The sequence below is a fragment of the Dysidea avara genome, chromosome 2 (genome assembly GCF_963678975.1).
Source record: "Dysidea avara chromosome 2, odDysAvar1.4, whole genome shotgun sequence".
In the NCBI taxonomy this organism is placed as follows: domain Eukaryota; kingdom Metazoa; phylum Porifera; class Demospongiae; order Dictyoceratida; family Dysideidae; genus Dysidea; species Dysidea avara.
Window position 1 is genome coordinate 21,789,077 of NC_089273.1, and position 13,392 is coordinate 21,802,468.

General features: G+C 37.0%; 1 protein-coding gene across 1 annotated transcript; it reads right to left on the reverse strand.

Annotated features, from left to right (window-relative positions):
• Positions 1-1,996: 1,996 nt before the first annotated feature.
• On the reverse strand, positions 1,997-4,072 carry LOC136247926 (uncharacterized). Its single transcript, XM_066039745.1, has one exon. It carries the CDS (start codon positions 4,070-4,072, stop codon positions 1,997-1,999), a length of 2,076 nt encoding a protein of 691 aa, XP_065895817.1.
• Between the last annotated feature and the right edge of the window lie 9,320 nt (positions 4,073-13,392).

Sequence of the window (13,392 nt, forward strand, 5' to 3'; positions counted from 1 at the left end):
CTAATAAAGCAGTCATCCTATCATCAATATGATATTCTAATAAAACAGTTACATTAGTATAATTGTGCTGTAGAACAATGAGCAAAAATAGTATCAAGATTTCATGACATAAAATAGTGAGGGAGAGTGTTTAACTGTCAATATAGCCTGTACAAAATCACTGTGTATAGACATGGATGGTTGATCTTTTGATAAAACTATACGTTTTTCCTGCTGATAGAAAACTGTTGATTAGTGTTGAGAACTGATTATAGGTGTTGAATAAGGTAATGCCTTTGTTCTACTAAGGTATTGATGCTGTCTATTATACTACACAGTGAGATTTCGAATGAGTCTATGGTTAGACACTCTCAGTATTATGAACTCTTGCTAGTACAGTGGTCCCTCCATTATCCGGCCATCGAATATCTAAACTTTCTGTTATCCAATCTGTGGAAGTGACTGTTCTATTAGAGTATTTAGCCTAAAGTGTATGAAGTATTTTAACATGAGCTTTGTGTATAATGAGGTTCAGATTTTTATACTTATAAAAGTGAAGTGTAGTGACTATGCAGCAATACATATTAATTCACCATCACTATAATGTAGGAGGTACCATGGAGATTAAATGCAATTATACATGGCAACCTAAAATTAATGTTGACGAACAGCTGTTGTTGACAAGAAGTTGTACAAATACAAGTGACACCCTACAAGTTATTCAGGCAATTTTTAAACAAAGTTGTGAAATGACATTTTTATTCTCAAAGAATTATCAAAGATTGGAATGCACTTCCTTGCAGAGTAGCAGAAGCAAGATGAACAATTGAATTCAAAACTATAATACACCTTGATGAGCACAACAAATTTTTATATTGAACAGAAGCTTTTAAAACTAATTTTTGAGTATGCACCCAAAAGAATGCAAACATCTATTTATCGTTTACTACATGTAACAATTACGCAGCTGATTAAAAAATAGAGTGGTCACCTATTCCAATAAAGCCGTCAACTATTGTGCATTATCTTGACAACATACACTTGCAAGCATATTAAAGTATTTCAAAATATAATTATATAATTGACTTAAGTCTACTACATACCCAGCTGCTCTCTCTATTGCACAGAGTATTGTGTGCATCTAGCTAGCTTTTCTTTAACTGTCCTATTTAATAATTATGTGAGATGAATTATTTAAAGAAAAAATGAACTATGTAGACAAAAAAGTATCACCTACACAGCTACACATTTGTTGTTAAGGTAGTGTAAATACAAAACTTACATTGATTCCTCAAAAGTGTGATTAAGGGAGGAGCACTAATAGAGTAGTAAGACGAGAACAGTCAGAACTAATCTAACAGAGCATTCAGAAATGAATTAAAATTAATATGCATTAAAGAAACTTAAAACAAATGGTTTAATAGGTGAATCTTGAGATTTTTCAATTTGAGATTAGGATACTACTATCCATGATTGTCCCAACATTTGGTAACTAAAAGGGGAATAAGCATAGAGTATAATTATTGTAAATGATGAATCTACAGTAGCAAAGTTTGAAGTAAACTCTGTCAATGCTAAAATGCTTTAGGGCAAACCTTCAAATTCTTGCACCGATAATTACAACTCACTATCATCTGGAAGCCACCTTGGTGCAGCCTTTAAAAGACCTGAGTTAAAATTGGTGGATAGGAATCTAGACCTCCAAGAAAAAGAAAATTAATGTGGACCAAATTTGGTGTTTTACCTATGCTAGTAATAATATTATAATGTAAAAATTGGTGTAATTTTGAGACAAGACCTGGGATCTATACATGCCATTTTATTCCTATTAATAGCTTTTTTGGCTGCATGTAGCAATACAATGGACTGCGTCAAGTTTTGCTGATATATACACCCTTAGCCTTTGGGTCTGCGGCCCTTGTGCTTCAGGTGTATAACATAGATATCAGCAAGATCCCTCGCAGCTGTGGTAAAGCTATATATTACATATATATATATATATATAATGCAATTGTGTTTATATGTTCAAACCTGATTGCAGCTCTTTAATTAAAACAGTCATTCCACTGACATGATGATGTGTGGCATGACAATGTAGAAGCCACCATCCTGGATTATCCACAACAAATCTAATTACAGTGTATCCACCATATGGCACTGTGACAGTATCCTTTCTGGGATATATTTTCCCTGTGCTGTATAAGTCATCAGTGATATTCTTCCACCTTATTTCTTGTATAAAGTCATCGTCATCTCCAATTGTGACAAATCTAGTTGTACAAGAACTATTGTCTGCATTTACAACACATTCGATATTCTCATTTGACCTTACAAACAAGCCATTAGAGTCATAGGTAGGATAGCCTATGTCAGCAACATAAAAGTAGTGACCATGAAAATGTACTGGATGTGCAACACCTAAATGTAAGTTCGGAATTGCATCCCTATTGGTCAAGACCATTTCAACTACACTGCCCTCCAGTAGATCGCTAATGTTTATAACTTGAGTACAAGCACATTGATTAATAGTAGTGGTATCACAACCTCTTCTTGTGCAAATTGCACCAGAATTTTCAAAGTCATTAAAGTGGGTCACAGGAGGATAAGCTGGAAATCGAAAGGTTACTCCATCAACAGCACTACCAAATGTTGAAGCCTCTCCCTGGAATCCCCAATTAAGGAATATTGTTCTATTAGGATAATAAATTTCTTCTGGGACTGTGTCATTCTCAAGCCCTTCAATCACCTCAAAATTAGTACAATTGTAGATGGTACCATACACAGTATATGGGCAGTTGACAGCAGTACATTTTGATATAGCATCACAGTCCCAGGTTTCATTGATACTGGAAATATTCATAGTTTCAACATCTGTATAGTGTAGTATTGCTTCTGCTCTGTGGTAAGTAATTGGGTTAAAGAACACTTCATTATTGCTGAGGTCTATGTCTTCTATTGTCTGTGCCCATATCCAAAAGTCATTCTGCTCTGTGTTGTTTGCATGGATAACCACATCAAATCTTTCACCACCATTAATTATGACATAGTTCACATTTTCTATTGGCTTTATTGGACTGCCATCAGAAGCTATTACTGTCAACTTGTGCCCTTCAACTGAGAATCTGAATGGAGAAGACTCTTGTGCACCAATAAGTCTGAAGCGATATCTGCTACCACGGGTGACGTTAAAGTAGTTCAGACTTTGAGGCGTAATATTTGTGTCACCATTTTCATCAAAGTGTCTTCCTTTATCATTGATAATGGCTGACCAAAATGGAACAATTTCAATAAAAGAAAGATCTGTTGCCATGGTAGCATTGTACATTACGTATGGTGGGTCATTTACTTGCGACTCTTTAAACCAAAATTGAAGAAAGTCATAATTTAGATATTCAGAAAGAAATGGCTGACCATACCAGTCCATTAGTATGAGCGTATGTTGATCTGGAAGATCTTCATCATATATATTTCCTGGAATTGTATCCTTCACAATTATTGCACCATATAATCCGTCAATTCTCTGAAAACCGCTATGTGCATGGTACCAGTGTGTTCCTGATGGGGAGGCTTTGAATGTGTAAATAAAGTGGTGCAGGGGTTCGATGGGAAGTTGTGATATAAAGGCAACTCCATCATTCTCTGTTGTGCCAACTTGATGTATTCCATGCCAGTGAACAGTTATACCTTCTTCACTTCTTAGTTCATTATAAACTGTTACTTGGAGTGTTTGATTTTCATGAGTAATGATAGTTGGTCCAGGCATTTGAGCATTGATAGTTATAATTGTTCTGTAAGTTCCATCAGTTTGAATTGGTTCCACAGCTAATTTTGTAGTATCAACACCCGGTAAAAGTGTGACCAAATTACCATTAGAATCAAAAGCAGCTCTATATCCTCTTAGCTGTTTGAGTTCAGTGGTGATGTTATAGTAAGTCATGGAGGTAAGGTATTCAACCACCAGCGTGATTTCACATGTGTTTTCAACAGATCTTCCTTCAGTGCAGTTAATAACCTTTTCCTGTGGGTCATATCCTGGTGCAATACAGTATCCAATGCTAGCAATACTTGCTAGTAATATTGATGTTGTCAACATCTATATAAGATTGATAAAATTAAATGTAGCAGTTGCATCAAGACACATGCACAGTGGTGTATCATGCAGCCCAAGAAGTCACACTTAACATGATATGGAGAACAATATACCATTTTCCCACATACATATATAGCTCAGTCAGTGCTACCTTTACATAACTAAATGATGTTTTTTCTATGTTCTATGAAAATACTCTCAGATGTTGGTACTCCACATACCAAACCTTATCCTTTCTATGAACTCTCTAAAATGTATTTATTTCTTCATTCTTTTCTCCTCCTTTTGCAAAGGTATAATGGTCATGGAAAGGCTGCAATGGTGTTATTGCCAACCAAATACTGTAATGCCAGCATTTTTCTTGGCCATGACCTTTGATTTCACAACTGCTCTTTGCACAAAATTATGGTGACTTTCTAAGTGGTCTACATTGATCAAGAGCTGCATGAAGGGATCAGTGACAATCGCTAGTTCAACTATGTGAGCCTAAAGTAAATTGATAATGCAAAGGACCAAATAAATTTATTTTGTGAAAAATTCCTTGCAGGCTGCCAAATGTAAGAAGTGGAGATTTAATACAGTGACCGTTTCTATTAGAGTATTTGATTTTGACTGACTGCTCTATTAGAGCGTCTTGATCTTGTGTGTAGAATTTGTGAGTGTGTGCGTGTATGTGTGTGTGCATGTGTGTGTGTGTGTGGGGGGGGGGGGGGGGGGGTGGGGGGGGGACACATGCCCCTTATGGATCTGCCACTGGTACATCACATGCAGGGAACATACTGTTAATATGCAGTGGATATACCTTGTGATGGAGGAGACAAGCACCAGTAAATTAAGCAAAATGTGGTCAGGCCTTATTAAGCAGGTAGTCACTAGTCATTTACACAAATTTGGGAAAAGCAGGTAACATAGACGAGTTTCACTGTAAATCATAAAAAATGAACAGTATAATGTCCTTTAATTTCAAAAACAAAAAAAATAGCTATGGTGTATTGCATTTAGGTACAACATTTTCTATGACTATATAAACACTTTGACTATGTGTATACTTCAATGAGAAGTTGATGTTTGAATTTAATACAAGACATGTTAGTGAGCAAAGATTAGATGAAGAATGGTGAACGGTGTTGCTGGTTCACTGTTGTTGATACTTCATGGTTGACACAAACATTAGGTCAAGAATACCCGCACTGGAGAAGTACTTTGTTGAATATTATATACAAGAGCTCACATATTAGGAACATTTCTATTAAGATTTAATAATGGTAGGGATTAACTCCTGATATCACCAAGAGCTTGATTTCATAGTAGTGGTCATATGTGATAAAGTTATCATCTGACTATCATAGGTATCCAACTGGTGTAATGTACTACACCCTCAAATTGTGATTTGAAATTTAGTGAAGTAGACATTCACCATTTTAAGTTGCCTTATTGTTTTAAAGGTAATACCATCATAAATTCACCTACAGTATACAAAGCATGACAGCCAATTTCACAAAAAGTTTCTGGATCATACATTATGTTTGTTAAGTGCGCAGTATGCTATTTAGATTACAGTAAATCTTATATTTATGGTGTTCTATGAAATGTATATTCTGGGACAGGTTTGATTTCAAAATTTTCATGTGTACAGTATCACCACACAATCCAGTGAGTGATTAGTATGGCATGTAATAAACATAATATTATGTAAAGTGTAATTATTAGGGATTTTAATTCTCTTCAAAATAGACATTGTGTGATGGTGTAATCACATTGTGTAAACCCAGCTGTTGACATCATCAGGTAAGCGATACAGTATAATAATTCAATAAGCAACCAATGTATGCTGTGCAATTTGCATGTAGCTTCTGTGAAGTATTCTTTTTCAATGGCTCTAAAATATTAATTATTTGCTTTATTTTTGTTGTAAAAATAATTTTCATATGCAAAATTATATATGCAAAAATATTCTACATGCACAACATCTTAGAGATACTTAGCAAAATTTTCAAACATTTAACTTGCTGCCTCTAGTGCTGTTACACAATAGCTATTTGCTTTCAACTAAAACACAATAAGCATCAAAGAACATGTTATATGGATGCGAAAGATTTAGATACTCTACTAGTCATGTAAATTACCTGTGTAAGTTAGGATACACTTTAACTACATACAATATGTTAGTTAGTTAACAACATACACTTTCTGCTACACGAAAATCTTTATCATAACATTTTTATTATGACATTTATTTGGCGTGCATTCTCTTTCTACTCAGTTTACATACTGCACATGCAGTATTGATGATAGCTTAAAAAACTTTAGGAGTGTTGTTTACAACAGTGCATATTGGTAGTTCACACCCTGAAGCATGATATTAATGGTGCGGTAATATTATATATGAATAATTACTCACATGTGAAATCATTTGTGTGTGTTATCCAGAAGATAAACGTTAGAGCAGTAAGGAACCCTATCAGAAACAATAGTACATACATCCATTAAACTGTAAGACCTAATGGTTGATTATATATATACATGTTAAGGAAACACCATTATCATTGCTGATAACTAGTTACGTATAGCCTAAATATTTTGAGGGGAACTTTGTCACTGATTTTTGGGGGTTACCAGCGAAAAATTTATCGTTGAAATATTTAGACATCCATAATTATAGTCTAGTACATTTTTGGAGTGTTTGTAAATCCGCGAAATTTTATTTTTAGCAACATTGCTCAACCTCCAAAAATTTGCCCCTCGAAATATTTAGGCTATATGGTATATGTAGTTAGTGAAGCAGTACAATCAGGGGCGGAGGAAGTAGTTGATATGAAGGGGGGCTGGGCTGACCCAGACTTATGGAAATGATCTACATTGTCTCTGGTTTGGTAAGGTGAGACCAAAAAAAAAAAAAAAAGTCACAACCAGCTGACAATAGCTGCCTACCTCACCAGCTACGAATTATACTGATAAACTACATAAAATCCTTACATAGCTCGCTACACACTGCTCTAATACTATGATTGCTTTATTAGAGTGACTGCTCTATTAGAGTATCTCGATCTTGATCACCGTTTTCAGCCCCACTCCAAGAAGCCGCAATTTCGCGTAACATCTTTCTGAGGGGGGCTTCAGCCCCTAGCCCCCCCCCCTTTCCGCCGCCTATGAGTACAGTACAATACTTTGTTAAGGCCCCTATTTGGTGATTATTAGTTTCTCATCCACCGCCCGCATCCTTCTTAAGCTACCGCATGGTAAGCCATTATTTACTCTGCGCATGCTCAGAAGAACACGAGATACCAAACTGTTATAATTTTTGTTGATGAACGCTACAATGCACTATATATCACCAGGAGAACTGTTGTTTTCCTTAGCAAATTGCTGCAGTGCCAGTTGCAATCGTGCTCTATCGACTTCATCAAAGCAGGCTTTCAGCTGACTGTCGAAAAACAGTTGGCGATCACAAAAAGTAGAATCAGCTGGTGAAGGAAATGTTTGTAGTAAGAAAGAAGGACAGTTTGGATAAGGTCTGTACATCAGTGTGTTAATATTATAAAATAATGGCATAATGGTAATACCCTCCCGGCCGCATCATAATAATTAGAAAGGCTGGATGAGAAACTAATAATCACCGAATAGGGGCCTAATGGCTACAAGTTAAGGCCAGAAATGATATAAATATTTCACCATGCAGTAAGGGCCTACCTCACTAAAAGATTTCACCTTACCTGTTTTGACAACTCATACACTATCAATGTTGCACCACTATTGTCTTCATTATGTGGTCCCAATGCTATCTAACAAAGTTTGGCTCTAAAAAGCTTTCCATATTAAGGGATTAGCAGCTAATCTCAAAGGTGAAGGCAATTCCTATGGAAAAAGAGGCTTTTACTTTACAAGAAGCCGAAAAGCGCATACTTTTGCCTTCTTGAAAATGGTGTATGATTAGCGTTAAATTGTTATCCATTTACAGGTTTAAGTGTGATAATTCACCTAAAATTCACACCAGTGCAATGTACCTTCAAAAGCAGATTCCTGTTGGGTAATTTTTTTGGAGGTAGCTGTTTGATTGGAGAACCCCAACTCAGATCCATACATAACAACTTCACATTTTTTAGGTAATGGAAATTGATTAATTAAAAGGTGGTGCATGTATATAGCTAGGCCTATAGGAGTCGTTTCACTGGTTTCTGTAAATCAATCAGCTTTTTAATATTATTATTACTAAAGCTTTACAGTGACCAGTACTGAAGATTTTTGACAACAACTTCTGCTGCAGCCTTTGGATTACCTATCCTATATAACCTAATATCAAAAACTAAGCTAGTTACCAAAAAGAAAGTTAGCTATAGGGTAGTCTGACCCAAAATCACTTAATACAACAATATTTACCTAAGTTATCAAATCTGTTCTCTTTACACGAAATCACCTAATATTGCTCTTCCAACACTATCAAGTATATTAGCTAAACACCTCTAAAAATAATTATCATTTTGGAGTTTATCTGCTGATGTTTTATTATTATTGTTGACAGCTTTACAATGACCATTCACAGATTTCAGATAGCTATATAGCTAGTATATATCTAGCTACAAATTAAAGGCCTGGAATGGTAAGATATAACTGTGAGGGTGATTTTTATCATGACTTCATGATTATAGAGGCTTTCAGAATGAATCCCAAAACATCAACTATAACTATAGCTATTATACTATCTGCTAGCTTCCCCTTTTTTAATGGTGTGGATCTGAACTTGTTTGTGCCCCTCCCCTTGCTGCCCCTAGCAGTAGTGTTTATTCTAGAATTTCCCCTTTGGGGGGAATCAGGAATTTGGGGGGTGACCAGGTGAGTCTATAATAGTTATACATCTAGTTGTCCAAGTTTACGTAATATTTGCCAAACTGGTTAATCATTTAAGACTGTGTCATTGAGTGTTGATTTTGATTTATTTTTGTGATTGCATGGGTGAAACCAGATTCTATGGTTGGTAGAACTTGATGTATCTGTGTTGTAATAGGACAACCATCCATTTGCACCTATTGTATGGAATTATTCCATTGGTAGTGCACTGTGTAGATTGCATTTAATCTGTTGAATAAACAATCTGTGTGAAATCACTGAGATATTGTATTGGCCATACTTGTATTATACCACAAAGCAATATAGCAAATTAAAAGATCTGCATATGTGACTGGGCCTGTGAAAATAGGGCATGTGGGCACATGATTTTTACCTACTTTTTCAAAGTTTCATCACTCATAACGTTTTCTACCATTATGCTATGACAATGTAATTTTCAGCACTTAATCAGCATTTAATTGGCGTTATAATATAAGTTACAGAATGCACATATTCTATTCCAATACTGAGATATTATCTGCAACATGATGGGATGTAGTTTGTGCCCACATGCCCTGTTTTCGCAGGCCTGGTCACATATGTAGGTGGATGTATTGCAAGAAAACTTACACTATTTGAAATTGAATATTCATGGGAAGGAATTTCTTTATTATCAGGCTTGCTGAGATTAGCTAAATCTGGGGATACTTTTGTTGGCTGTACATGCCATTTTGAAAGTAACTACATAGCTTAGAATATTTTACAAAATTACACTTGGACAATTTTGAGAGCTAAGCATGCATGCTACTTAGAAAACTGGGTAAACTTGGCCTCTCAGATATAGCCATCACTATATGTAAGAACTTTTGTTAGTCATATATGTAGCTAGCTACCCTATAGGAGACTTTTATAAATTAAATGATTTGATTCTGAACCTGAGAGCATTTAAGGTTGTATTTGCACTTCTTAAGGTTACGGGATAGCTACTGAGCGACTGTCAAACAAAAAATTTATTATGTAACTAAGGCGGGCTTGGTGTTGTTGTGTTGTGTATCAGCTGGTAACAGGCTTAAATTGTTGGGAGAATCATAACGTGCTGACTGAAGGTACAAGAAAACACACATAACAGTACAAGATAACATAGAAACATCACACTTAGCAACTGGCGCACCTGTAAGTGCATGCGTAGTTTTGCTGACTAATGGCGATATTTTCCTGAACCAAAAATCAGGACTGTCAAACTCTAGTCTGGTTGTTAACATTTTGTATAAACAGACTACTAGTTTGGCTTCTTGTCTAGGTCCTGACGGAGCCTTTTGTTAGAAATAATGTTTCTAGTGCTTATGATATCAATTAAAAACGAGATTAAAAAATAAATTTTGTGACCACAGTGTCTTGCTTTAGGCCATATTGTAGTCATATTTCAGCAACTATATACATTATTCACAAATCCTCTTGTCAGTCCCTCACAAGTGATGTTCTTCAAATCTTAGAATTGTTAGTAAGTTCTCATGGCTCTTCATTGGTCTGATTTTTGGTTCATAGTTTTCACTAATTGGCATGGGGACAACTCATGTTTCCATAACAACATTTGAATTTCATGTCGATTAATGAGAAGAATGCATAAATATTTGATAACAATGCATTAAGAAAAATCAAACCCCTAATCATGAAAAATGATTGATAGTGTACATGTGGGGTTTACAGTATCCTGTAACCTTAATCTGGGAAATTTTTGCATATTTAGTGCTCTGAGGTTTAGACTGAGAGCATTTTTAATAAGTTTTGTGTGCCAATTTAAGGCCACTCCAAATAAATTCTCTGTTTCCCGTCCACCACCCGCATCTGGTTACTGCCAGCTCTAAATTATTCCATTATTTCGTATTCTTTTATTGTTTTCCGGTTATTCTTGCATACTGACAGACTCAGTAAAAGCTATCTTGAAACAGTGTCAACTCACGTGTCAGCAGTGCTAACACGTCGGCACAGACTTCACGTTTGTGTTATTTTGCAACTTAACTTGAAAGGAAAGAACAAGTTTAAGCATACTTTCATGCAGCTTTTTATGGTTGTGCTAGGCAAATAATGGCTTGATATAATGGAAATGGACCGCCCGCCCGACCAATTTTAGGGGGTGAGTCTGAGATTTTAGGTGAGATTTTAGGGGGGGAAGCCTTACCCCTCCCCCAACAGCCCTAGAATAACCACTTTCTGGCAGTCTCGTGTAATGCACCTATCAATGTAATCCCCGACTACCACTAATACGGGCTGAAGTGGGGGAGGGTGGGGAGTTGCATCACTGAAAATTACAATTCCCCACCTACTCAGTGGGGAAGTACTAGCGATGCAAACTCTCGACCTACAACTCCCGGTAATACTGGGGCTAGGAGGGGATTTGTGCGGCTGTGTGGCATTATGCACTTGTCAATTTCATGCCCCACCCCCCACCCCCGGGAAGGGTGGGGGAATACAGAGGATTTGACAAATCGTGGTGTCAAATTCCCCACTACTGGGGCAAAATCGGCTGTCAAATCCCCACCCCCATTAGTAGGGGATTTGACAACACCTCAAGGATGACTAAGCGCATAATTCATGCATGCAACTAGTAATAAACCTGCCCTGTAGCTAGCTAGTAAAATTATAGCAAGTGCGATTTATTGTTTATAAATGCAACTGACTACCGAAACCGAATTGGACAACTGTCAATTGCCCCAGGGGTGGGGACAAGAAGCAATGTCAAATCCCCACCTGGGGTGTGGGGACGCCCGGGGTGTGGGGACGCCCGGGGTGTGGGGACGCCCGGGGTGGGGGGGTGGGGCATGAAATTGACAAGTGCATTAGTCTAGTGATGAGTTAGTTCGAGTGGATTCTAGTATTAAAGTAATAACTAGCACCCGAGACACTCCTTCCAAACTGAAAGCACAAACCTTTGCTGTCTGAGTGAATTTCTTTACAAATCCCCACTATCTGATGTCGGGGAAATTTAGCGATCAATTCCCCCACCATCCCCAACCTTCCCCCACCCTCAGCCCGTATTAGTGGTAGTCGGGCATTACATTGATAGGTGCATAACCGCATCGATTTTTCTCTGCATGGCGCTTGTCGATTATAATTCACGGGTGCTTATAACTTCCAATCGATAAGCGCCGCGCGCAGTGCAATCTGCGAGACTAGGGGCATCCAGTCAAGGGTTGGATTACTTTTGTGAACTATTTTTCTGTTATTAAATATGCATTTTATTTCATACAAATAAACAAAAATAAATGTTACCATATATGACTAGCTACGAAACTCTCTGCCAGAAGAAACAGTTAATTCTCCTGACTTATGTTCATTTGTGACTGGGCCTGTGAAAAAAAGGCATGCAGGCACATAAAATTTGCTTACTTTTTCAAACTTTCACCACTCATAACTGTTTATGCACTTGTCATGCCCCACTCCGGGGGGTGGGGGAATACAGGGGATTTGACAAATCGTGGTGTCAAATTCCCCACTACTGGGGCAAAATCAGCTGTCAAATCCCCACTATGTTCCAACCCCATAGTAGGGGATTTGACAACACCTCAAGGATGACTAAGCGGCGTATATTTCATGCATGCAACTAGTAATAAACCTGCCCTGTAGCTAGTAAAATTATAGCAAGTGTGATTTTATTGTTTTGCAACTACCGATAATCTATCAGTAAATTGGACAACTGCCAATTGCCCCAGGGGTGGGAACAAGAAGCAATGTCAAATCCCCACCTAGGGTGTGGGGACGCCCAGGGGTGGGGGGTGGGCATCAAGTGCTTTATTCCATCATGATATGGCCATAGAATCTTCAGCATCACTTAAAAATTTAATTGGCTTTATAGCACAAGTACAGAATGCAAATAGTTTACTCCAATATGGAGATATGACCTTTTGTGTGATGGAGTGTAGTTTAATTTGTGCCCACATGCCCTGTTTTCGCAGGCCCAGTCACATTTATTAACTGATTAAGTGTATGTTAACTTGATATATGCATTACACTCATATTAATTTGAGCCTTGATAACAAAATTAATTAAATTGACAAAACCAGGCTTCCACACACATCCTGCTTTGTGAATTTAATACTCAAAGTAGGAGTATATGCTATCACTTTCAACGTTTCACCTGTTATTGCTCAATACAATGAAAAAATTGTGCACATAACAGCCTGAGTGGTCAATTTACATGTGGTTAAATTCAAAGAACTGGATGTGTGTGAAAGTCAGGTTTTGTCAAATTTGGTCACAATTATTAAGGAATCAAGACATGTGCACGCCAATGTGTTAAGGTATATAATATCTATGGCAGTGCAGCTCAAGATGCATGCACATAGGTGGCTTTACTAAATGAGACAAGTTTGCTACTAAAATTCCTGGTGTCACATGGCCAAACTGCATGGCACTTATTGATTGGAAATTATAAGCTACTGCTATGAAAATAGGCATTTATAATTTCCAATCAATAAGTGTAGTGCAGAGAAAAAGCAGGT

What these genes read in the sequence shown, in the direction of transcription:
- LOC136247926 (XM_066039745.1), bottom strand. Translation starts at nt 4,072, where the DNA reads ATGTTGACAACATCAATATTACTAGCAAGTATTGCTAGCATTGGATAC.